Source organism: Tupaia chinensis, unplaced genomic scaffold (assembly GCF_000334495.1).
Source record: "Tupaia chinensis unplaced genomic scaffold, TupChi_1.0 Scaffold000314_1, whole genome shotgun sequence".
NCBI classification, from domain to species: Eukaryota; Metazoa; Chordata; class Mammalia; order Scandentia; family Tupaiidae; genus Tupaia; species Tupaia belangeri.
In genome coordinates, this window is record NW_006159807.1 from 790036 (window position 1) to 817721 (window position 27686).

A 27686-nucleotide genomic window follows, 5' to 3' on the forward strand; every position below is an offset into this window, starting at 1 on the left:
GTGCCCAACCCCTAACCAAAAAAAAAAAAAAAAAAAAACTCATGCATGTGGACATGTATGTCCAAAATCCTGAGAGGAGAATGGAGAGGTGACTGCAGCATGGCCATTCCCCCTAGGGGGGGTTTTCTGGCCTTCTGTCTCTCTGGCAAGTGCACATGCCCTATAGCAAAACTCTCTCTCTTAAAAAAAAAAAAAAAAAAAAGGTTTATACCCTGGAAAAACTATGCACCTTTGTACCACAAGATATATTGGACTGTTGATAACTCCAAACACAACCCAAAAGTTCATCAACAAGAGAACACTATAATCTCACAGTAATGTTATGTTTACAAATAAAAGAATGTGTATTCTTACTGGTATTACTTAACAGTGAAAATTAACCATTGCTAAGTTCAACAAAACAAAGTTCACGAAGGAAAACATAAAATACATAAAGATCAAAAACAGAAAAAAGAAAAAGTTAAAATACAGGAATGATTAACACAAAATTCAGGATAATGATAACCTTCTAGAAAGCTGAGATTAGATGAAATCAGTGCCCTTAAAGGTCTTCTAAGACATTAGCAATGTTGGGACCAGCAGTTAGCATAATGGCTATGTCGCTGGACTCCCATGTAGTCAACCATGGTTCGAGTCCCAGACCCGGTGGCTTAAACTCCCTCCAGGCATGTGCGCATGTGTGCCCAAGATCCCGAGAGGAGAATGGAGGAGAAGGGATTGTGGCGTGGCCATCTCCCCTAGGTGGTGATTTCTTGCTTTCTGTCTCTCTGTCTCTCTGGCGAGCACACACGCCCTATAGCAAAAACCTCTCCCAAAAAAAAAAAAAAAAAGGCACATACACACATTCTGACGAGTACAAGGAATCCTTAGGCTATGAATCTAGGACCTTCCTATGTGGCCTCAGCAGCATGGAGTGCCACTACAGCTGGTCATAAACAACTTTAAAACAAGAATTATTACCAGGGATAAAGAGGGGCAGTACAATCCTAAGTGTAGATGTACCTAACAAGAGATCTTCAAAATGCATGAAGCAAATTGATACAAATGACAGAAGAAAAAAGCCACAATTCAATATTGTTCTCTCAGCAATGTAGACTACTTCTCTCTCAGTAATGAAGAATAAGGAGGCAGAAAATCAATAAGGTCCAGAAGACCAAAATAATATTTTCAACCAACTTGACCAACTTAACAGTTATAGATTACTCCTCCCAACAGCAGCAGAATATACATTCTTTTCAATCACACATGGAACACTCATCACATAACTACATTCTGAACCTTAAAGCAAGCCTTAACCAATTTAAAAGAATTGGAATTAGGACTAACTCCAGTGGCACACTGGTAAAGTGCTGCTGCCCAAGAGAAACCTAATGCCACATGGTGACTGCGATTTTAATCCCTGGCCTGGTAGATCTGAAACGTAATGAGGTATGTGTGTGAGTGCCCAGGATCAAGGTGAGAATAATGGAAGGGGACTGACTGCAGTATGACCAGGCTTTGTGGAAGGTGCCGCTCTTTCATTTTCTCCCTCTCTCTGACATGCATGCATACACTCTATCACAAATAAAAAAAAAAAAATTGAAATTATATAAAGTATGCTCCAGGAACACTACAGAATTAAACTAGAAATCAAAAATAGAAAGATGTGGGACCAGCAGTTAGTGTAATGGCTAAGTCACTGAACTCCCAGGTAGTCAACCGCAGTTCGAGTCCCGGACCCGGTGGCTTAAACTCACACTGGGCGCATGTGTGTGCATGCCCAAGATCCTGGGAGGAGAATGGAGAAGGGACTGCGGGATAGCCATCCCCCCTTGGGGATGATTTCTCACGTTCTGTCTCTTTGACTTTCTGGAGAGTGCACACACCCTACAGCAAAAACCTCTAAAAAAAAAACAAAAACAAAAACAAAAACAAAAACAAAGAAAGATGTTTAGGAAATCCTCAAATATTTCCAAATTATAAAGAATACACTAATAAATAATTCATTCATTAAAAATAAATCAGAAAGGAAAAAGAAAACGTTTGAACTGAATAAAAACCACAACACACCAAAATTTCCCCCAAGGAGCCCTAGGAGGTGAATTTATAGTATTAAATGCCTATATTAGAAAAGAAAATCACACATCAGTCTAAACTTCCAAATTAAGAAACTGTAAAACACACAGAGAGTCAAACACAAAGCAAATGGAAATGAATAAATAAATAAGAGCAGAAAAGAAAAAGAACAAAATCACAGAGAAAAACTAATGAAACTGGAAGCTGGGATTTTGAGAGGAAACATTTTTTAACTGATAAATTTTCAGCCACAGTCCAATTTTGTAAATATCAAAAAGGGAAAAACAAATATCACTACAGATGCCAAAGATATTAAAAAGAATAATAAAAACAACTCTGCCCATACATCTGACAACTTAAGAAACAATGGGCAAGTTCCTCGAAAGTCAAAGCTTTCCTAAGAAGAGATGATCTGAATATTCCTAAATCTATTAAAGAGATAAAAATTTTAGTTTAAAACCTTCCAACAAAGAAACATCCTAGATAGTTATGCTGGTAACTCTACCAAACATTTAAGAAGAAATAATACCAATTATAAACTCTTTCCAAATGTAGAAGAATAAGAACACTTACTAACTCGTTTAATGAGATGCTTTAAGCCTAATAAGAAATCCTGAAAAAGGCATTACAGGAAAACTGGTGACCAACATCTCTCATTATAACAACACAAAGCCCTTAACAAAATACTAAGAAATAAAATCTAACAGTATAGAAAACAGTAACATATAACTAAATGGAGTTTATCCCAGGAAACTTAAGGTGATTCAACCTTTAAAAATCAATTAATGGGGAACCAGCAGTTAGCGTAATGGCTATGTCGCTGGATTCCCACGTAGTCGACCGCGGTTCGCGTCCCGGACCCGGTGGCTTAAAACTCACGCCGAGTGCGTGTGCATGCGTGCCCAAGATCCCAAGAGGAGAATGGAGGAGAAGGGATTGCGGCGTGACCATCCCCTCTAGGGGGTGATTTCTCGCTTTCTGTCTCTTTGTCTCTCTCAGTCTGTCTGGCGAGTGCACGTGCCCTATAGCGAAAACCTCTCCAAAAAAAAAAATCAATTAATGTAACTTGCTGTTTTAAACAGACTAAATTTTAAAAAGCCTATGCTCATCTCAATAGAGGGAAGAAAAGCCTTTGCTAAAATACAGTATCCATTCCAGACCTAAAAAAAGGCCTTTCAGCAAAACAAAAATAGAAAGGAACTTTCTCTGTCCCTGATAAAAGGCACCTACAAAAAGTTACACTCATATTTAATAATGAAAGACTGAATACCATCCCCATAAAATCATGAACAAGGCAAAGCTATCCACTCTCACTACTCCTACTCAATTTTGTACTGAAGTGCTAGTCAGCATTAAAAGGCAAAATAAAAACAAGAACAAAACAGAAAAAGGCAAACAGATTGGAAGAGGTAAAATAAAATTAAGTCTGTTTACAGAAAACAGGAGTGAAATAAAATTAAGTCTGTTTACAGAAAACAGGATTATCCAGGTAGAAAATCCCACAGAACATATTGCAATCTCACAACAAAATCAATGACATAATTTAACTAAAATATAAAAAAAATAATAATTTAATTGGATCCAAAGTCTTAGAAATTTAAGAATAGATTAGGAAAACATTTGTATCAGCCTAGATATAACCAAATGTTTTAATATTTCCTTTGTGGCTCTATAAAATGTACAAATTGTTTCATGCATGTGAACATAAGTGGATGAGACATACTACAAAATAGCTGATCAAGCAAAAACTGGTTGTAATACTTTAAAGCAAGAAATTATAGGGACCAGCAGTTGGCGTAATGGCTATGTCTGTGTTGCCATGTAGTCAACTGCGGTTCAAGTCCCGGACTGGGTGACTTAAACTCACACCAGGTGCATGTGTGTCCATGCCCAAGATCCCGAGAGGAAAATGGAGAAGGGATTGCAGTGTGACCATTCCCCCTGGGGTGTGATTTCTCACTTTCTGTCTCTCTGTCTTTCTCTTTCTGACGATTGCACGTGCCCTATAGCAAAAACCTCTCCGGAAAAAAAAAAAAAAGAAAATTAAGTAAGTTCAAAAAATTATTTGCTTGGCGAACCAGCAGTTAGCATAATGGCTATGTCGCTGGACTCCCACGTAGTCGACCGCGGTTCGCATCCCGGACCTGGTGGCTTAAAACTCAGGCCGGGCGCGTGTGCGTGCGTGCCCAAGATCCCGAGAGGAGAATGGAGAAGGGATTGCGGCGTGACCATCCCCCCTGGGGGGTGATTTCTCACTTTCTGTCTCTATGTCTCTGTCTGTCTGGCGAGCGCACGCGCCCTATAGCAAAAACCTCTCAAAAAAAAAAAAAAATCTATTGCAAAGATTGTGCAAAACACAGGTATCTAGGGACTTTTAATTTTAATAATATAAATTACAAAATGAGCTCAGGAAAGCTAATAATAGCTCTATAACCCAAAGACAGTACCTAAGTTTATGTAGGGTTCTAGTATTAAAAAAAAAAAAAAAAAGAAAGAAAGAAAATTACACAGGGCTGGCCTTATAACATGGAGGCTAAGCACTGTGCTGAGACAGACAGATTCCACATGGTTCACCAGTGTTCGAAACCCAGCCCCAGTGGCTTAAGTACCCCAAATCCTGATGGGACAGAGAAATGGGAAGAAAAAGGACCGTGGTGTGACCTGCCCCATTTTTGTGAGGTATTTTCTCTCTTTCTCCCTCTCTGGACAGTCAAGATCCTCTCTGATTATCTTTGTATTAATCTACCTATGGATAAATTCTTTATTAGGTATAAATTTATAATATTTTTTTTAAAAAAGGATAATTTTTTAAAGAATTATTTTATTTAACTTTATTTATTTATTTATTCTAATTTGACCAGAGAGGGACAGAGTGAGAAAGAGAGAGAGCAAAAGTGAGAAAGCTCATACCACAGTTGGCCATGTGGGTGTCCAGCACCTTTAATCACCATGCCACCTGCCAGCCCCTCCCCCCAAAAAAGATAATTAAAAGCAAACTGGTGTCAGATTACCTGGGTTTGAATTCCAACTCTACCATTTACTGGCTCCATAACCTTAAATAAGGTATCTTTTCCAAGTCTCCATTTCCTCCTCTGTTAACTGGGGATGACTACCTTCATAATGTTTTCATTAGGATTAAACAGTTAAAATCCCAGGTACAGACAAAGAAAATATAAAGGTATGCTTACCCTAGACTTTTTTTAAATTATTATTATTTACTTTTTTTAAATTTTTTACTTATTTATTTATTTTGGTCATTTAAAAAGATTTATTATTTATTATTTATTTTGAAAATATAAAGGTACTATTATCCTAGACATTTTAAAAGAATTATTTTTGCTTATTGTTATTATTTATTTTGACCATATTTTAAAATATTTACTTATTTATTATTTATTTTGAAAATATAAAGGTAATATTCTCATAGATATTTTTAATAATTATTTATTTATCTCTTTATTGCTGAGACATTGATGAGGGGAGATTGAGAAAGCAAAGACACCAAGTCTGGGACTTGAACAGCAGTTGCCCACGTGGAAGTCCAACACCTTAACCACCATACCACCTGCCAGCCCCATTCTAGACATCTTTTTAAGAAATAATTTTTATCTGACTCTTTGCAGTATTCCTTGCTTTATAAGATGTAAATATTAGAAAATTTGAGAAGGACAAAATATCTGATCATTAGTGTTTATATATAATTTTTTGTCGATATTACTGTGAACAATATCTTCTCTTCTACTAAAAACAATAAAAGAGCGCTGCTAAAAAGTCCTTCTTTCCAAAAACAAAAAGTTATCGACCGTTCCCTTTATCACATGTAAATCAAAGTCAATTTGAAGAAATGTTTTTTTAATTCAATTAAGTTTAGATATAAAGGATGCTCTTAAATGTTAAATCTGTGCCAGGTATTAGCTAACTGCCTTATAATTATCCACATTTCCTAAGTGTGCACTTGTTAAGAACATGTTTCCCCGGGACCAGGAGGTGGCATAGTGGGTAAGGCATTGGATTCATATGTAGTAGACAGGGATTCAAGTCCCAAAACTGGTGGCTTGAAACTCACACTGGGTACATGTTTGTGCGTGTCCCAAAATCCCAAGAGGATAATAATGGAGGAGAAGGGACTGCAACGTGGCCATCCCCTCGGGGGATGTCTTTCTTCTGTCTCTGTCTTTCTCTGTCTTCCTGGTGAGCACATGATGTTCTATAGCAAAAATCTTTCTCTTAAAAAAAAAAAACAACATGTTTCCCATGATCAGTTTTCACCACATACCTAGCAAAATAATCTTAAGAGTATGTAGCACCAATTACCTTCCTTAGAAAAGACAGTTTATTCCCTACTTATTAAGCCCAGTGAGTCACTGTCAGGCAGCTTTAAAGAAAGTAAATATAACATCCACATTTACTTAGGTTTTATTTTTTATATGCATACATGTTTCAAGGAAACAAAAATTTCAAGATATAGAGTACAACACTGTAAATAAGATAATTCAGAAGTACAGTAGTGCCCCCTTATTTAAGGAGGGCTATGTTCCAAGATCCTCCCCCAGTGGATGTCTGAAGTACCAAATCCTATACAAATTGTGTTTTTTTTCCTATACATACATACCTACCCATGATAAAGTTCAACTTATAAATTAGGTACAGTAAGATATTAATAATTAATAAAATAGAGCAATTATAGTAATATACCCTAATACAAGTTATATGAATGTGGTCTCTCACAAAATATCTTATTGTACTATACTCACATGCTTTTTTACTGTAATTGCCCTTGGGTAACTGAAATCATGGAAAGTAAAACAGCAGATAAATGGGGACTATTATATTTTATTGTACACAAATAACAGCACAACATACATGTACAGAGTATAACATATCATTGGTTTCAGGGTTTCAAAATGCAGTGTTTATGGTTTTAAAATTCTGGTATCGATATTTATTATAAAATTTCAAGTAATATATATTCCAAATCCAGAATTATTTTTAATGATAACTAAACTAACACATAATTCTAAGACAAACTGCCTTTACCACGATCTTCAAAATAGTGCTGTTCGATTCTTCTACAGAAAGAAAGAAGGTTGGTATAGGTTTTCACCGTCTTACAGAGTTCATCATTGGTCAACTGTGTGGTAAGAATGGTATACAAATGGCCAAACACCAGTGCATCAAGTTCAGTAGGCCTAAAACAAAAGCAGAAATGAGAGTAAACCAGAGACATCCAACTGTATGGTAGAAAATTCACTGGTTTCAGAAATGTTTTATGCATCAATGTAAAAGAAAAGAGTCAGGTAAATACTAAATCCTACTACAACTTGATAAAATATATTGTTTTAACTTTTGAAATAGTAGTAGTGTTTAACCGTGTAACAAATGATATTCATTGTATTCATTACTTTATTCACTAAGTAAATACAGCAGGTATCCAAAGTGCCAGGAACATAGCCAGACCAGATGCTAGTGATAAAAAAAAACATCCTCTAAGACACAGACACAAAACATAAATGACCATAACACAATTCAGTAAATGTTTTAACAGATGCATGAACACAATGCTTGCAAAGCACAGCAATGTTTCTGTGGTGCTGGGAGATAGATACACACACACACACACACACACACACATTAAAACACACGTACATGCCCAATTACCCGAAACATACTAAAAACATTATATAACTTTTTGTTAATGATTTTATTTAACTTTATTTATTTATTTATTATTTTAATTTGACCGAAAGGGACAGAGTGAAAGTGAGAGAGAACAAGAGAAAATGAGAAAGCATGCTGCCAAGTCTGGGATTTGAACTCTGCTCTATCATGTGGGAATACAGATCCTTTAACCACCACACCACCTGCTGGCCCAAACATAATATAGCTTTAATTTTACTACTTTAAAAGTAACTTAGACTTCAGAAGGAGACATAATCATATATAACCTTACCACAAAATTTTCTAGGATGTTTTTTCTTTAATTATATGTTATTGCAATAATATGAAATTTACCCCATTACTAATGGTCCATAAGTGGGACATCAGCAAACTATGTTACAGTAATGTAATTACTAATGAAATACCAGTAAAAGAAAAAAAGTACCATAAGTATGAACTAATTCATCATTAGGTTTTGAGAAAACATGTGTAGCACATCAAAATGTGTAAACGTGTTGTAGAAAACAGGTTTGGTAGAACAGATTTTGGAGTCAGTCAAATATAAATATGAATCCCAATTCTGCCACTTACTATGTAGCCTGGATCACAATTGATAAATGACCTTACAGAGTAGCACGACTTTAAATATCATCTTCATGTCACTAATTTCCAAATATTTATCTCTGGTTCTAATCTCTCCCTTGGCCTCTGGATTCATATTCATATATCAATTCATAAACACCATCTCCATGTCAGTGTTAAATATGTATCTCAAACTATTTGTCTCTATTTTCTCAAAATAAAAAGCTGCTCTCTACCCAGCTGTACAAGCCAAAAATCTAGAGGTTACCCTTGAGTCCCCCCTCTCTTGCTCTCCCTTATCCATCAGCAAGTCCAGTGAGCTGATACCTGAATGCCACCATTTCTCTTTCTCTCTCCACTATGAACTTCTCTAAGCTACTATCATCTCTCGCCTAGACAACTGCAATAGCCTCCTCATAGGTCTTTTTGCTTCTATTCATGTTCCATACCATAGCTGGAATGGCTCTTTATAATGTCTCTAGGTCATGCTATTCCGAACATAAATTTTTCCAATGGATCTCTATTCTACTTACACTAAATAAAATGTCAAACTTCTTACCCTAAGCAATAAAGCCAGTATCATCTGGCCTCTGCCTATCTATTCAGTTTCTTCTACCATTCTCAATACCCAAACACAACTGGCCTTGCTTCTTTCTTGTGAACATAACAAACTCAAGCCAATCTTAGGCACTGGCACCAACCATCCCTAATTCCTGAAATATGTTTCCTCTAAATTCACATTGCTGCCTCCTCAATTTTCAGAATAAGGCTTAAATGTCACAACAATCTAAAGCATCCCTTTACCACTACCACCCCAAACTAAAGTGGACATGAAGTCACTTGTCCCGTCCCTGTTCGGGCGCCAGGTGTCCCGACCCGGGGGGACAGCTGAACAGGTTTCCTGAGTGAAGGAGTGAGAGCCGGGACAAGCGCCGTAGTGTTACAGCACGGAGACGACAGTGTCGTCCGTTTATTGTGGGCAGCACGGTACAGCACAGAGACGACGCAGTATCACAGCTCTTAAGGGTCGCGTCGTCTACTGTGAGCAGCACAGAGACGACGCAGTGTCACAACTCTTCAGGGTCATCCGGAGACGATGTAGTGTTACAGCTCTTCAGGGTCTCCCAGGTCATCTGGAGACGATGTAGTGTCAGCTCTTCAGGATCTTCAGGGTCATCTGGAGACTGCGCAGTGTTTCAGCTCTTCGGGCTCTTCAGTTGTCATCTTCCTGGTCGTCGTCATCGTCATCGTCGTCATCGTCTTGGTCGTCTTCGTCTTGGTCGTCGTCGTCGTCTGGCTACTGTGGGCCAGGCATCGTGGCTATATACACTCTGGTGGGTTGTAAACGGTGGGCCATGATTGGTTGTAAACGGTAGCCCTGATTGGTTGTAAACGGTGGGCCGTGATTGGTTGTAAGCAGTGGGCTGTGACTGGTTGCTTTTGGACCAATCATGAGGTGCCGGATATGCAAATTTGAGGAATTCTAGTGGCCAATCAGAGCAAGGTTTCGAAGGTCAGGTTTTTTGGAAGGGAACCAATCATGGTAATTGATTGCTCTCTGAGAAACCTCGGCAGACTCGCTGGTGTGCAGCTTCCCACAGTCACTTACTATTGTGTAATACTATTTTAAATCTCTATGTTAACATCATTTATTATTTGTTGTTTATTATGTATCTCCTCCACCAGAATGTAAATTCTATTAAAAAAAAAAAAGGACATTGTCTACTTGTTTTACTTCATCTCTAATATTAGAACAATGCTTGGCATAAAGTAGGTTCTCAATAAGCATGTGTTGAGTGGACCAATTTTAAAAGAATGATGTCAGGCCAGGAGGTTGCATAGTGGTTAAGGCAGTAGGCTCCCACACACCTGACTGCAATTTGAGTCCCAGACCTGACAGCTTGAAAATCACACTAGGTGTGTGCATGTGCAAGCCCAAAATCCTGAGAGGAGAATGGAAAAGAAGGGACTGTGGCATGGCTATCCCTCCTTCGGGGTGATTTCTTCCTTTCCCTCTCTCTGTCTCTCTCCGGTGAGCGCATGCGCCCTATGGCAAAAAAAAAAAAAAAAAGTTAAAAAGAGAGTGATGCACTTCTCATTCTGTACTATAACTGTGTTTACTCCACTGTTTCCCTCACTATACTCTAAGCTCCATAAATGTAGTAGTGCATATATTTTATTATCTCCAGTTCTTAGCACAATAGTTGAGGAACTAAAACATTTGCTAATCCTGTCTTAGTGAATAAATGAATGAATAAATGAATAACAGCGAAGAGAAAGCATTCTAACTAAGGTATGTGGGATGTCTTATTTTTTCAATAGGAGTTACATTCTTTCAAAGTCTTCCCTCTTTTGACACATTAATGAAGTACTGAGTTGTTGGAAAAGTCATAATGTATTTTTTTCTGTTTTTCTGACAACCCAATATTAACCAAACAAGTGTATAGTCTATAATCTTTTTTTTTTTTTTTTTTAGAGGGTTTCACTTTATGGGTGTGCTTGCCAGAAAGAGACAGACAGAGAGATAGAAAGTGAGAAATCACCCCCCAGGGGGGGATGGCCATGCCGCAATCCCTTCTCCTCCATTCTCCTCTCGGGATCCTGGGCACACACGCACATGCATCCGGCGTGAGTTCAAGCCACCAGGTTCACGACTTGAACCGCAGTGGACTACATGGGAGTCCAGCAACATAGCCATTACGCTAACTGCTGGTCCCAGTCTAAAAGGGTTGCCAACAGGATAGTTCTTAAAAATCAAAAGTGTTCTTGGGCTCAATAGTACTATTATCTTATCACAGATAAAGAATCAATAACAAATAGATTGCTGGAAAAAAAAAAGAGTGATAATATAGAGCTGAAGCATTTTATAAGAATATAAACACCACTCTAAACGTATTCCTTGAAAGCTATTCTTATTTTAGCAATTTATTTTCTTAATTCTGTTTAGTGCCAGCTACCCTTTGCTTCTTATATAAGAGTCTAAAAAGGTGACTATATTCCCTGATCCAATGTACAGTAGTGTAGATAGGCATCCTTTTGCAATTTTACACCTGAATGAGTTCAGGTATGAAAGCGTGCTCAAATTAGAGTACATCAGTAGTCCTGAAGTGGTCAAAATGTTGTTTGCTGCAAATATACATCCATGTAGCTCCAAAGATGCTGAATTATATATGGGTATGAGCATACAAAAATCGATCTGATGTTAAAGGTAACAACTTTGTGTCTGGTTACTTTAGAACATCTAATAGAAGTAGAACGCAATTGATTAAATCAAACCAACCACACACACACACACACACACACACACACACACACACAAATTTTAAAGCATATTTTTATAATCTTTACAAATTTCAGCAACCTGTTATCTTATAGTAACTGACTTTGACACATATAAATTACCAATTCCCACAATCCATTTTTTTAAAGTATACTTGAGGTGGTGGTTACACAACCGTATACTTTTGTTAAAACTCATAGACTTATACACATAAAAGTGCCAATTTTACTGTGCGTAAATTACACTGCAACAAATCTGACTCTTAAAAATAGACAAGCAACAAAATTTAGAAAATATTTGCCACTTGTATGAGAAACAGAACAAAAAAATTCATACTTCAAGTATGTCTACTGAATTATTTAATATGACCAAAATCTTCATGTACCTCGTTTTAATTGTCTCACAATTCCATATGAAGAGCAAAACATAAGTTTCCACTCTTCACCTTACTGAACAGTTTGTAAATTCTAGTTTGGATAAAGACAGCAATTCTCCTCTTACCAACTCTAAGATATTTCATATATACTATTGCATTTAGCTTAATAGACTTTTTATTAGAAAAATATTCTAGGATGACAAATACATTTTTAAGCAATCTGTTGCTTTTTTTATCTTGCATCATTATTCTTTCCTCATTTCTGTTGGTTATCTATTATATTTTTATTTGAATACAAAAAAAAAAGTAAAAAAAAGCAGTGTTATAAAATGTCAACATTTTCCCAATCTTTCCTAACTTTCCCATTTAAAATTTTTCTGGCACTCATCTTTTTTGCTTTGTTTGTTATTTCATATTTATTTCTTTTTCTGATTCAGAGTTTCTGACTTAAGAGTCCAATATAATGTATCTTTTTTCCTGTTTTCTTTTTTTAAGTACAAGTCCCACCATGTCGTGATCCTTCTGCCTAGGCCTCCTAGCTGGTACTCCAGTGCACACCACCACACCGGGCTCTTCTTCAGGCAGGGTCTCCCTTTGTTACATAGACTAGCCTCTAGCTCACAGACCTTCTGTCTAGTTTCCAAGTCTCTAATCAAACCAGCTCTATATGGTCCCACCTTTCAGAGCAAGTGTTTAGGACTGCCCACCATCAGTTGGGCCAATCCTATATATTCTGACTAAAGCTAGCACTCTATTCACTAAAGTATAATGACTTCTGCTGCAGATAAAGGAGTTACTGGGTTGTGAGAAAAGTCATGATGTATTTTTCTTTTTTTTTTGGAGAGGTTTTTTTGTTTGTTTGTTTGTTTTTGTTTTTTGTGGTTATTTTTGCTATAGGGCACGTGCGCTCGCCAGACAGACAGAGAGAGACAGAGAGATAGAAAGCGAGAAATCACCCCCCAGGGGGATGGCCACGCTGCAATCCCTTCTTCTCCATTCTCCTCTCGGGATCTTGGGCATGCACGCACATGTACCTGGCATGAGTTTTAAGCCACCAGGTCTGGGACTACCTGGGAGTCCAGCAACATAGCCATTACGCTAACTGCTGGTCCCATTTTTCTGTTTTTCCAGGAAAAAATGCCTCATTACTTTTCCAACAACCCAATAGAAGAATTTTGCCACAACAAAGTAAAGGTACAGGATACTTTATCTTAAATGTAGTTTATTTGCATTTGAGTATTAATTAAATGATTGAGTAACATTAAAATTAAAGATTAAATTTTATTTATTCTTCAATCACAAAATTAGAGAAAAATATCTTAAGTATCATAGAGTAAAATCCTTTTAAAAAACCTACATCTTAACATCAATTAAACAGTTCTTCAAAAGCAAGCCTTTAAGTTTTTCGTCAGTTCTAATTCGGAATTTTTCTTTTTTTTCACATTTCAATATTCTTATTATTTTACAGGCATTTATAACGTTCCACTCACAGACCTAAAAACAGAATTTTTTGAATTTTTCATCACAACTTTAAATATAATTGTAGTATTATGAAGAAAAATGACATCTTGATATTCCACTAAATTTCATACAAACCTCTGATTACTAGTGAGTTTGACAATGAGTTTAACTGAGAAGAAATGTAAGTTAGACCTATTCTCTTGGCTTCCCTGAAGAGAGCACCCATAACAAAACCAGTTCATAATACAGACCAATACACTTCAAACAGTAAAATGCACTCCTTCTGAGCTTTTCAACTCCTAAGAATTCCTAGGTCAGAAAGAAAAGGAACTACATAAAACTAACATCTGTATACATTTCTTTTGTGTAAGAGACTAAACCAATAAAATCTGCATAGCAAACACAACAACAGTTGTGTAAGTTTTACCTTCTAGGATTTCATGGTTTGAACTCTGACCTTTCTGCTTCAGAGATCAACAGATTCCAAGTTTTATTTTAATATCAGTTATGTTTAGTATATATTAGTTAAGCAATAGAATAATATAAGTAAAAGTGTTCAAGTTATCAGCATAGTCTTTTTTATTACAAATATTAATACCTTTACAAAAGATGTTTGACATGGCTATAGGATATAATGCCTATGCATACATAATAAATAAGACAGCAAATAGCCTTTTAATTATTGATCTAGGGGCCAGCAGGTGCCATGATTGGTCAAGGTGCTAGACTCCCACATGATCAAACACAGTTCAAGTCCCAAACCTGGCAGCTTGCTTTCTTACTTTCTCTTTCTCTCTCTCACGCGTGTGCGAGCACATGTACCCTATAACAAATTTAAAGTTAATAAAAATAAGATAAATAAAATAATTCTTTAAAAATTTTATCAATCTAAAAAGCATGAAATTTTTATTAGAAAGAGAAGAGCTTAGATTTTCTAAGCATAACAACTGAAATTAAAAGACTAACTTAAGGGTCCAGCAGGTGTCTTGGTGGTTAAGGGCACTAGACTCCCATAGGGCAGGCTGAGGTTCGAGTCCCAGACCTGGCGGCTTGCTTTCTCACTTTCCTTCTCTCTCTTTTGCTCTAGTCAAATTAAAATAAATAAAGTTAAATAAAATAATTCTTTTTTTTTAAAAAAAAGGCTAATTTAAACCTATTTTATGCTGGGTCATAGAATAGATAGCTGATTCTGATATACTAAAATTGCAATTTTTTAATAAAGGAAAATTTCTTCCCTATATTATAAAAAAATCTTTCAGTAAAATATGAATTACTCAATTTACATATGTACACATATATTTTATTCATTATCTTTGACTTTTCTAGTCCTCAGGGTATCATCCTAGGTAGACAAAAATGTGGCTGTACTAACATCTTCATGGTTCTTTTTTTAAATAACTATTTTATTTATTTAATTCCATTTGCTATTATTATTTTTTAATTTGACCAGACAGAGACAGAGAGAAAGGAAAAGTGAGAAAGCAAGCTGCCAGGTCTGGGACTCAAACAGCGGTTGGCCATGTGGGAATCCAACACCTTTACCCACCACACCACCTGACGGCCTCCATCTTCATGTTTTATAGTACAAGTTTAGAATATTATTAAGATTTTGTGGTTTCACACACTGCCCTTTAAACTACCTCTATTAGAGACTGTCATACACTAGTGACTAATTTATATGGCAGCCCATAAGGAATATTTTTAATGACAAAGACATTTTAAAAATCTTAATTTCTCATAGCCTAACACTGCACTTGATAGCTGAGATGTGCTAAATAAATATTTAATGAGTACAAAAATAAACTGAAAAATAACTAAATCTTTCCATAAATATTTCTTGAAAAAGAAATTTCTTTATGATAAAAGAAATTTGCAACCTAAAAATATCTAAGATAAACAGTCTACAAAAATAATAAAATTGCTTACTGCTTATTGAAGAAATACGGTTGTGTTCCCAGTCTCTGAGAAAGAGCTTGACAGCACTGGTCTACATCTTCTAAGACCTAACATAAGCAATAGACCCCAGAGAAAAATGTTTAAATTAGCAAAACAATTAAAATGATCTGAAACTTATTTGTATCAAAGTTTATAACAAAATATAAATTTACATTAACCTTTTATATTTAAATCGGACTACAGACCACATACGTAATATTTTCTATATACAAAATGAGTCAGCTTCCTTTAGATACAAATACATTTATGAGAAATACTCAAAATACTTTTCTCTCAAACTCTTTCTTATAAAAATGTGTCCTTGATTCTATATATTTAAATGACTTTGCACATATAAAAGAAATCTACTTCATAAAGATGACACTGTTGACCCACCAAAGTAGAAGCATTGAGTTGTTTTCCCACTAGTGGAGTTGGGATTTTATTTATTCCAACCCTTTTCATTTCCTAATCCCCCTTATAGCCAATGGCACACATCAGAATTAGGAATAGCCTTGGAAGAGACATTAATTAGACATTAATTAGCTTAATGATGCTCACGCTCATGATATTAACAAGATACATATTTCTGGGGAACCAGCAGTTAGCATAATGGCTATGTCGCTGGACTCCCACGTAGTCAACCGCGATTCACGTCCCGGACCCAGTGGCTTAAAATTCACGCCGGGCGCGTGTGCGTGAGTGCCCAAGATCCCAAGAGGAGAATGGAGGAGAAGGGATTGTGGCATGACCATCCCCCCTGGGGAGGAGATTTCTGGCTTTCTGTCTCTATGTCTCTCTCTGTCTGTCTGGCGAGCGCACGCGCCCTATAGTAAAAATCTCTCTCAAAAAAAAAAAAAAAACAAGATACATATTTTTAAATTTTGCTACTATAGTAGTTTTAAGACCAAAGATATATATTAAGTACTATATTTAAGTTTTTATTTAAGTCCAGATGGTGCAGATGTATACTTATTGACTTAAAGATGCCCACGATGTATTGTTCAATGAAAAAAAAAAAAAAATCAGACTATTGGGTAGCAGTTATAATATGATCCCATTTTAAAATGTTACTAAGAGACATCTAAAACAGTGTTTTACAATAAGCATGTATAATCTTTATAAAACAAAACTACTTAATGTCAGAGAAAATAATAGCAAATGTTTTATTAATTTTACATTATTATTATTTTTTTTCTTTAAAAGACATATCAACACAAAGAGTAAAAATTGAGGGTTTTGTCAACTTCAACCTGAACTGACCTGGTCCAGTGTCTTGTTACCCCATCCGATAGCTTTCATTTTACGTTTGACTTCCCACTGTTTCTGATAGGCCAAAATGTGATTCAGAGGCCAAGGATAAGGAGATCCATACCTAGCATGAGTGATCTAAAACAAAAAAATTTCATTAAAAAAAAAAAAAGATGAGCCTGGGGCCAGCAGGTGGCATGGTGGTTAAGGCATTGGACACTCCCACATGGCTGACCACAGTTCAAGTCCCGGACCTGGTAGCTTGCTTTCTCACTTTCCCTCTCTTTTTCTCTGTCTCTCTCTGGTCAAATTAAAATAAATGAACGAATAAAAAAAAAATTCTTGTATTCAAAAAAAAGAAGTATGCTTTCAGAGAACATTAATAGAGTAACCTGAAACAAATACATAGCTTATGATCTAAAAAATTAAGATTGTAAACTATTCCCTTTAAAAATATATAAACATTTATATACTTTACAACCAGTTATATCAAACAATGACACATAGCTTCCTTAAAATGTATGTGCAAGCAAAATTAAAGTAAGTGAAAAACTATATCACTAATGGTATAAACCACAATGTTTCATTTATGAGCAGGGACTTACGATTCTGAGCAAAAGTGTTTTCTCATTAAATTTTAATTAAGACAAATGCTACAGAACCACTCACCTCCCCTACTGTAGCTTCATCACACCACTGAAGATACAACTAGGAACAAAAGAACAATCACTAAAACTTTAGACTACCAAAGAGAAAAAAGGATAAAGTTATTTCTTACTATAGTTATTTTTTTATAAGCCAATTTTTTAAGTCACATATGTTACAGATTTTTTCCTTAGCCAATGTTACTATACAGATTTATTAAATTTAATGGTGGCATTCTATAAAAATATTTCTTACTCACATAATACATCTCTACAAAGCATTAAAGCATTATACAGATATTATTTAAGTCAATTTCAAAAGACCACAGCAAAATAACAACTAGGCCAGAATCACCCCTTTGACAAATAGAAAAACTAGAAATGAAAATGTCGGGTAACTTATCCAAAGATGATAATTAATTAATTTGGGTCATTGTCCCAGCCCTAGAATACTTGATTATCTTCTCACTTCTCAATAACTTTAAAATAGCATATAGAAAAAATTGCACTTTACAAAAGAAAGTTGATTTTCAAGCTTTATTATGTTGTCTTATACCTCTGCAGTCAACAGCATATTGTTGACTAATTCCATGTAAGCTTTCATTTCTGCTTTTTGGACTTCATCCAGCCCATCACTAAGAGAATGGCCCTAAAGAGAATTTTTAAAAATTTAAAAGAGCATTATATTAAATATATAAAACTTCTAGTTTTCTTACTAACAAGTAATATAACATACAAGTGTTCTATAAGTTAATTTCCAAAATGACTAAGACAAAATTATTTTATATGAAAACATATTTTATATTGTTATCATTACAAAATATCAGTATTACTTGTCATTATAGAAATGTATCTTTCAATGGGCAAAGTTGTACTATCAAATGTAGGTGGCATGGTGGTTAAAGCACTGGATTCCCAAATGGCTAACAACAGTCTAAGTGCTGGACCTGGAGGCTTGCTTTCTCACTTTCCTTCTCTTTTTCTCTCTTACTCTCTCTGTCTCTCTGAGGACTGCCAGTGCCAGATAGCAAATTTTTTAAAATTTCATAAAAGTAGAAAACAGAATGGTTTGTAAATCTTGGTGTTTTTTTTTTAAAGAGATTAACTTTATTAGTAAGAAAAGAAATGCCAAAAGATTGATGTGTGTTACTTATAAAGTGGTCACAGAAAAAAGAAATGCTAATAAAGGTATAGGAAAATAGGCATTAATTTCAAAATTGTAATATACTATAATGACAAGAGGACACATAAAATGGTATAGCTTTCAGTTCAATCTAACAACCTCTTCTAAGGTTTTGAAAATGAATAACCAGGATCAGCAGTTGGTGTAATGGTTACGTTGCTCGATCCCAAGTAATCAACCATGCTTTGAGTCTTGGACCCAGTGGTTTAATACTCACACCAAAAATGTGTGTTTGCATGCCAAAAAATCCCAAGAGGAGACTAAGAAGGGACTGTGGTGTGGCCATCTCCCTGGGGAATGATTTCTCCCCTTCTGTGTCTCTATCTCTCTGGCAAGTGCATGCATCCCACAGCAAAAATCTCTTAAAATAAATAAATAAATAATCTATGGCATCCCAACACCACTCAGGAATTTATTCTACAGAGACAGAGAAGTGAACAAAGGTGTATGTACAGAAAATTTGTCTTAACACTCTAAACAGCAAAAAATTGTCCAGAACCTACATACTCATCAAAAAAGATTTGTGTAAGGAAATTATAATACAACCAATACAACAGAATACCATACAATTTAAAAGGATGATATATATGGGGCCTGTAGGTGGCATGGTGGTTAAGGCACTGTACTCCCAAATGGCCAACAACAGTCTAAGTGCTGGACCTGGAGGCTTGCTTTCTCACTTTCCTTCTCTTTTTCTCTCTTACTCTCTCTGTCTCTCTGAGGACTGCATGTGCCAGATAGCAAATTTTAAAAAATAATAGTAACAGGACCAGCAGTTGGAGTGATGGCTATGTCGCTGGATTCCCATGCAGTCAACAACGGTAGGAGTCCCAAACCCAGTAACTGAAACTCACGTCGGGTGCATGTGCATGCGTGCCCAAGATCCCTAAAATGAGAATGGAGGAGAAGGGACTGTGGCGTGGCCATCCCCCCTGGAGGGGTGACTTCTCGCTTTCTGCCTCTGTCTTTCTGGCGAGCACACGCGCCCTATAGCAAAAATGAAACAACAACATCAACAAAAACCTCTCTAAAAAATAATATAATAATAATAATAGGTAAAATTAAATAACTCTCTTACCCCCTCCAAACAAAGGATGACATATAGAATATGGAATTTCCAAGCATACTGATGATTTAAGAAAGGTTGCAAAATAACGCATAACGGTATGATCTAAGTTTTCCAATATATGCAAAAAGAAAAGTCTGGAAAGATGTTCCCCAAAATGTTAATAGAGGTCATTACTTGATAACCATTCAAATCTAAACTGAATAAATAAAAAGTAGAATCATTCAAATGGATATATTAATACATTTGACTTTTAAACATATCCTCTACTGCCTTCTCAAAGGTCAACTAAGTTATAACCTAATAATTTTTAATTAAAACAAAAATTCTTAGAAGCACACATAAGAAAATTATCTACCATTCTGTAAAGATCAAACTACCTCTTTTCCTATTGATTTATATTATAAAAAACACCAACTTATACTTTAGAAATATTGTCTAATAGTTTGTATTGGGATTTTATAAAACAAGGTTAAAATCAATGTAAATGTTAACACACTAAAAAATGATAAATGACTTATTTAAGAGTAACTGTGATCAAAAGCACTTAATATCTTTTTTATTACCTTGGCTTTAACAAATTGGACTATTGGACCAAGTTCTGATACTACTTGATTTCCCACATGAATAAAAGGTACTTTACCTGTTGAGAGAAAAAAGTAAAAACAACTTTTAGTAAATTAAAATTTCTGCTAATAAAAAAGAAATCAACACAAAAATCATACATTTTATTAATACAGAGATTTCATAAAACTATAACTTTTGAAAAATAGTTATGTGTACATTAAATTCTATGAATTTTTAAACACTGAAGGCTAACTTTAAAATAAAAAAAAAATAGATTCATTTCTAGAGTTTTCATTTGGATATAGTAGCAAATCACAATATTCTCTTTTTTATGCTAATATAATACTAAGAAATTCCTGTGCTGTAGCAAATACTAATTATCTGAATTATATGAACCAAGTTAAGATTCTGGTTTATGGCCACTGATAAATTTCAAAGAAATTTAAGTGGACTTATCTCTTCAGAGTATAATGAGTCAATCCATACTGTAAACTACATTTACAAAGCCTTCTTTTCAGATCTTCTCATTTTAAATATTTCGTATCTATTAAGGTCAAATTTTAAAGTTTATTTCTTTCTTCCATGAACTAGAGACAGAAAACAAAGACAGCACTCCCAACAGGGTCTTGACATTGTGATCTACCCTTGGCTTCAGTCGCCACAGAGCATGGGAATGTACTTACCTGGCATATTCAGGGAAGTCTCTGGACACTAAACTAAAACCTTGCCATGTGGGTCAGCATCACAGAGTTTCACTTGCACCACCATTCAAGCCCTAAGATCAGTATGTTAAGTACATGTAGGTGCATTAAACGTCTTTGACTCAAAGAATCTGGAAATAAAGAAGTAATACTCTCCAAAAATATTTTAGTTTGAGAGTTATAATACAAAGAATATTCCCAACACATGGGAGAGTAGTATGCTTATAAAAACTGACTTCTCTAAACTGGCGGCAGTGATGCAGTGATAACTAAATACTCTATGACACTGGATCACATAGGAAGGTTCTGGGTTTGCATCCAGAGGAATCCCTATACAAGCAAGGCACACAGGCACCTGTGATTCAGGCTGAGACTTGGGGATAGAGAGCAGCATGGAGACCTTAATGGAAGTGCCTTCTTCATGTATACGCATGCTGTCTCTCTCTCTCATGGAAGAAATAAAATAAACTTTACAAAATTGGTTCCACTAAATAAATAGCACACTAAAGAAATACTACTTCATTTTAATAAATACTAATACTTGATGAAATTATCAGAGATGAAGAGAACAAAACAGTCACCAAACAGCAAGGTCTACTCTAAATGCTGAAGGATGAAGCATGCTGTCAGGCTTATATCCAAACAGAGTTTACACTAACAGCAGGCTTCTCCCTGATCCCTTTCAATAGATTCATTCCTCTCTGGCTCAGTCAGCTTGGGAGTAATGAGAAATACACAACAACAAAAGTTTCATCTGCATCCAGAAGGTAACATGCATTACAAAGGAGAGGCAGGCCTTTTGGAGCAAAATTCAATTGATTCATTTAGAAGACATTTCCCTGTTACCATTTTTGGATTTCTTCCTTCTATTGCTTTATAAATCTTTTTTTTTTCCCCTTGGGGGGGTGGGGGGTGAGAGGTTTTTGCCATAGGGTACAGGGCATGTGCACTCGCCAGAAAGACAGAGGACCAGGACTCCAAGATGGCATCAGTCATACCAGTGAAGGAGAAGAAACTCATGGGTGTCAAACTTGGGGAGCTGCCAACCTGGATACTGATGTGAGATTTTACCCCTAAAGGCCTTGCTGGAGCATTTCAGAGAGGTTACTACCAGTATTACAACAAGTACAGCAACGTGAAGAAAGGGGGTTGTTGCTGAGGTTTCTATGGTGCTGGCCGCTTATGTGATCTTCAGCTACTGCCTTTCTTATAAGGAATTCAAACACGAGCGGCGACACAAATACCACTGAGGAGGGCCAGCGTGGAGGTCATACACTGAACCAGACCTTCATCTCCTTGGCTTAGCACCCTTCCAAATGAACTTGTTGAGTCCTTTCATATCCCAGTCGAGAATTCGCACCCAATAACAGATGACTGGTATGTGTAAAAAGAAGAAAAAAGAGAGACAGACAGAAAGCGAGAAATCACATCCCCCCCCAGGGGGGAATGGCCACACCACAATCCCTTCTCCTTCATTCTCTTCTTGGGATCTTGGGCACACCCACGCATGTGCCCGGTGTGAGTTTAAGCCACTGGGTCCAGGACTCGAACCGCGGTTGGCTACATGGGAGTCCAGCGACATAGCCATTACGCCAACTGCTGGCCCCTACTGCTTTATAAATCTTGCAAAAAGAAAAAAGTTTCTTATCTGGAGAAGCATGAGAACACACTCTTTTTAAACTTGTAATAAAATCTTTGTAACTACTATACTACTAGAATTAGTGCAGGTCCTCTGAAATAAAATAATCTGAGAATAAAAACTATTGGTTTGTCAGAAAAGTTGTGACGTATTTTTTTCCATTGTTCTATCAAAAATGCATCATGATTTTTCCGACAAACCAATATTGAGTGTCTGGACTAAAGGATATTTGGGAGTATGACATTTTTAGACTAAAGTATATTTCTCATTTTCAATTACAAGTTTAAGGTTCTTGGATTTGTATTTTATTTCTTTTCTTAACAATACATTGAACAGGGGTCAGCAGGTGGCAAGGTAGGTGGGACGTTGTACTCCCACATGGCTGACTGGTTCTAGTCCCAGATCTGGTTACTTGCTTTCCCACTTTCTCTCTCTCCTTTCTCTCTCTCTTTCTCTCTTTGTCTCTCTTTGGTGAGTGCACATGCCCTAAAGAAAATCTAAAAACAACAATAAAATTAAATAAATGTCCTTTTAAAAAATACATTGAACATTCTAAGGCAGGGAGGTGGTGGGGGTATTCAACTGAGTACTCATCTTATCTCTAATTACAGAGATACATAAAATCAATGCAACAGGACCAGCAGTTGGCATAATGGCTATGTCGCTGGACTCCCACATGGTCAACCGTGGATCAAGTCCCAGACCCAGTAGCTTAAACTCATGCCAGGCATGTGTGCGTGTGTGTGTGTGTGTGTGTGTGTGTGTGTGTGTGCCCAAGATCCCAAGAGGAGAATGGAGGAGAAAGGATTGTGGCACTGTCATCCCTCTAGGGGGTGATTTCTCATTTTGTCTCTCTGTCTCTATCTTTCTAGCAAGCACACGTACCCTATAGCAAAAACCTCTCCAAAAAAATAAATAAAAATCAAGACAACAAACTAGAAGTGACTAGTCACTAGTCTGACCAACATAGAGTCCACGTTTTCTCACTATTGCATATATAAGGCAAAAACATAGACAGTTATACTATAGCACCAAATAAAGGTCATTAACAGAAAACTATGGTCTCTCTTTTTCATTTTGGTCAGAATAATCCTTATAGAATTTTCACTTATAAAGAAGTAAGAACCTTTTTCTAAGGAAGTTTGTAGATTCAAAGAATACTAGGAAGAAAAGGGCCTTACGTGTCATCTAATCAAACCACCTCACATTGCAGATGAACTCACTGAGAAAGAGAAGTTAAATCTCCAGGCAATAGTTAATATGTGACTAGTCACAGGAGGATTAAAGATTTCCAGACTCTTAGCCAAGCAGCCTTCTATTATCTCTACTTTAAAAATCTACCATAAAATCTAACAAGAAAATAAAATAAAAAACATTTCCATGATCATCTCAAATCATATAATAAAGGGAATATTAATTTGAGGTGAAATTTAAATATATTAGTAGAAGGTATCATTTTCATCTCTCTATATTATAGGAGAATATAATTTGGAAAAGTATGTCAAATAATGAATAAATTATTAATGTTAAAATTTGTTTTCTGAAAAGGAAAATCCTATGTAAGTAAGACTGGGGAAATCTGACATCATGGATTTCCTCAATATTTTCTATTTAAAACAATTCTTATTAGATGCCAGTAATCATCTCTGGCAAGAGGTGAAATAAGTAGACATGCCAAGACTGCCACATTTTAGCAGTTGTTACTTTATAGAATCAAGAGGAAAAATCTTCAACAAGTAAACAAAAAAAATCAGCCATCTTTAAAATCTAGGTTCAAACTGGACTATCATTGTAATTTTATCAATCTAGAACATTAAGAGAAGGAAAAAGCATACATACCAGATGGAGACATATATTCTGCATTTGCCCTACAAACTACTTTGATGGGCAGGTTACACATTTGCAAAAAGGCCTGCAAATCAAGAGAAGTACAATAAGCCTAATGAAAGCATATACGTATTTGAATGTAACTTTTTATTCATTTTTCATAACTCATAAACTTAATAGTTCATAACATTGTACTGAAGAAGAATGAACCAATTTAAAGTGAGGATTTGTTTTCCAAACAAAAATAAAATGTCATTTCCATTACTATAAAATCTGTATGACCTAGACATCAGTAAATAATACAAAGATGAAAGCAGTTATATACACTTAAGGGGAAAGAAATGTAAATTACCCACATTTACTTTACCATATTAGTTACATAAATCAACAACCCCTATATTGCTTTAATTTTCTTCAATAGATGACTGAAGTCCAAATTTTATAAGCTTGTTTAAATTGTTTAATTCTACTATTGTTTAATTGTTTAATTCCACTATGATCTACAGGATAATCATCTTTCTTATCTTAGGAGAAAATATAAAATGTTATTTCTGCTACCTCAAAGTTCTCTCCAATAATATTTAATATCCTAATATGTAAATTCTTTAATCTTGTTCTTCTTTTTCAGGTACTCTTCTCAATAAATAAGTAGTAAATACCATTTAAGTTTAGCTCAAGTGCTATATTCAGACTATTCAAGGAAATTCTTATCCCCAGCTGTCCGCTGGCATACATATCATATCTCTAGTACTTTAGGAATCCCTCACATTGTTATAGCATTTGGAGAAAGATGTTTTTCTTAGATTAATAGATTCCAGTAAATTAAAGTACCATAACAGTAACCCCCAGGGAGAATCAGTCTTATTCACTCTATGATGACAAGTCTTTTCACCTCACAGATAACAACTGACTACATCAGAGGGGCCAGAAGCAGCAATAAGAAAATCTAGAGACCATGAGACTGTTTTCTCATTACTATTCTAATGTAAGACTAGACAAAGAAAAGAAAGTTAAGTCAACTCTGACAGAGGAAGGATTATCAGTATGTCATTTAAATGCATGTAAACTCTTCATTCTGTTTAAATGAGACCAAAGCTAGACTTTGATTGAAGGACAAGTCATAACACTACATGGGCTCAAAGGAAAAATTTCCTCATCTACATCAGTGACCCTCTGATGTTTTGCTCAGTACCCAGTGAAGCAGAACTCCCTAAAAGTGGCACCCTTCAAGCAGAACCCCCCCACCCCAAGCAGCCAACTAACAACAGACTTAGGTAAGATTCAAGAACTGTCAATTTGATATTTTGAAGACATAACGTACAACTTGGCTACTATAGTTAGCAAGACAGTATCATTTACTTAACATTTGCTAAGAGAGTAGGTCTTAAGCACCATCACACACCCGCTCACCCCCACAATGTACACAATGGCACTCGCTATGTGCAGTATTAGAGGTGTTAATTAATTGTGGGAATCATTTTACAATGTTATACATATATCAAATCATTGTACTGTACACCTTAAATACATGCAATTTTTTTCAACTATACCTTCATAAAGCTAGAAAAAATATCCTAGTGAGTATCTCTACCCTCACTAATTCTTTTTTTTTTTTTGGAGAGATTTTCACTGTAGGGCGCGTGCGCTCGCCAGACAGACAGAGAGAGACATAGAGACAGAAAGCAAGAAATCACCCCCCAGGGGGGATGGTCACACCGCAATTGGGAGTCCAGCGACATAGCCATTACGCTAACCTCCCCACTAATTCTTTTTAAAAATATAAATGGTTTATTTTCACTTTTTTGGGGGGAGGGGAGGTTTTCGCTATAGGGTGCGTGCACTCACCAGACAGAGAGAGACAGAGAGACAGAAAGCGAGAAATCACTCCCCAGGGGGGATGGCCACGCCACAATCCTTTCTCCTCCATTCTCCTCTCGGGATCTTGGGCACGCACGCACACACGCTTGGTGTGAGTTTTAAGCCACCGGGTCCCGGACGCGAACCGCGGTCGACTATGTGGGAGTCCAGCGACATAGCCATTACGCTAACCTCCCCACTAATTCTTTTTAAAAATATAAATGGTTTATTTTCACTTTTTTGGGGGGAGGGGAGGTTTTCGCTATAGGGTGCGTGCACTCACCAGACAGAGAGAGACAGAGAGACAGAAAGCGAGAAATCACTCCCCAGGGGGGATGGCCACGCCACAATCCTTTCTCCTCCATTCTCCTCTCGGGATCTTGGGCACGCACGCACACACGCTTGGTGTGAGTTTTAAGCCACCGGGTCCCGGACGCGAACCGCGGTCGACTATGTGGGAGTCCAGCGACATAGCCATTACGCTAACTGCTGGTCCCTATTTTCACTTTTTTATAGTAAAAATTTTATAGCAACTTAAATGCCTAACGGTAAGGTATGGGTAAGTTCTTAATTTCAAACAAAAGAACGTTCTTCAGTCAACTTGAAGGCTCATGCTTTTGAAGAATTTTTTATATTCAGACTATTCAAGGAAATTCTTATCCCCAGCTGTCTACTGGCATACATATCACATCCCTAGTACTTTAGGAATCCCTAAATGTATATATTGTAATATTAAGTGGAAAAAAATTGTATTAGTATTTCCTGTTAATTGATATTCAATGTTTTTAAGACACCAGTAAACTCTTTGCCAAACCTTTTTGCCGAAACTACGTTTTGTAATACTCAAAGTTTACTCCCCTCCTTGTTCTCTCTACTATGACTTGTTGGCTTCTTTTTCTATACTCATAAAATTTACCTACATTTCTTCTATAAAATTATCCAGTTATTCAACTGGGAGGTTATAAGCTATAATGATACTAATTACCACATACAAATTAGGAAACAAACTTTTTATCTATCTTGAAACTAAGGGAAGTACAAGAAATAGCAATCAAATGTAAATTGAGACAAATTAATAAATTAACAAGGCTATTATTTATCTTATACTAAGATGATGAATAGTACAGCCTACTTCTGCCCAATAGAAATTTCTTAAAAGGTTATTTATTACAATCCCTTCCTCAGTTCTACGTTGAAAACTGGTCTGAAGACGCGTTAAGTAGTAAGGGTACCTAGCAGTCACTGTATCTTGAAGAACTTCATTCACCCATAGGTATGGCAATCCTTTCTTTCAAACTTGTCTTCCAAAAACTGCAGTCCTCTTGGAATGCTGCCTCCAAATAGTAAATTCCACCTGAGTCTGATCCCTCTCTACTTACACTCTCTGATTCCTGCACTGCTTTGGAACCTATGTATGCATACCTAATGTCCTCAAGGGGATGGAACCTCCTAAAGTGTCAAAGAGTAGGTTTTATTTTACTGTTTTTGTAATTCTGTTCCCCCCCCCAATGTTCCTCATTTTCCAACAACTAACCTAAGACAGTGCACTACATATAATAAGCATTCAGTATTGTTTTTACTCATTGGGCCAACCAAAGCTCTCA

General features: G+C 36.1%; 1 protein-coding gene and 1 pseudogene across 2 annotated transcripts in view; one reads left to right on the forward strand and one right to left on the reverse strand.

The window, feature by feature from the left end:
- Positions 1 to 6868: 6868 nt before the first annotated feature.
- MTX2 (metaxin 2) overlaps positions 6869 to 27686 on the reverse strand; it is a 58588-nt gene continuing 37770 nt past the window's right edge. For both annotated transcript variants that reach the window (XM_006151100.3, XM_006151101.3), the window contains exons 4-10: positions 24238 to 24310; positions 20058 to 20134; positions 17799 to 17891; positions 17268 to 17306; positions 16611 to 16736; positions 15339 to 15415; positions 6869 to 7244 (exon numbers count right to left, since the gene is read on the reverse strand). In XM_006151100.3, coding sequence (XP_006151162.1) covers positions 7073 to 7244; positions 15339 to 15415; positions 16611 to 16736; positions 17268 to 17306; positions 17799 to 17891; positions 20058 to 20134; positions 24238 to 24310 — 657 coding nt within the window. In that variant the 3' untranslated portion in view covers positions 6869 to 7072. The remainder of the gene's footprint in view (positions 7245 to 15338; positions 15416 to 16610; positions 16737 to 17267; positions 17307 to 17798; positions 17892 to 20057; positions 20135 to 24237; positions 24311 to 27686) is intronic.
- Positions 21326 to 22217, forward strand: LOC106735141 (ATP synthase subunit f, mitochondrial pseudogene; annotated as a pseudogene).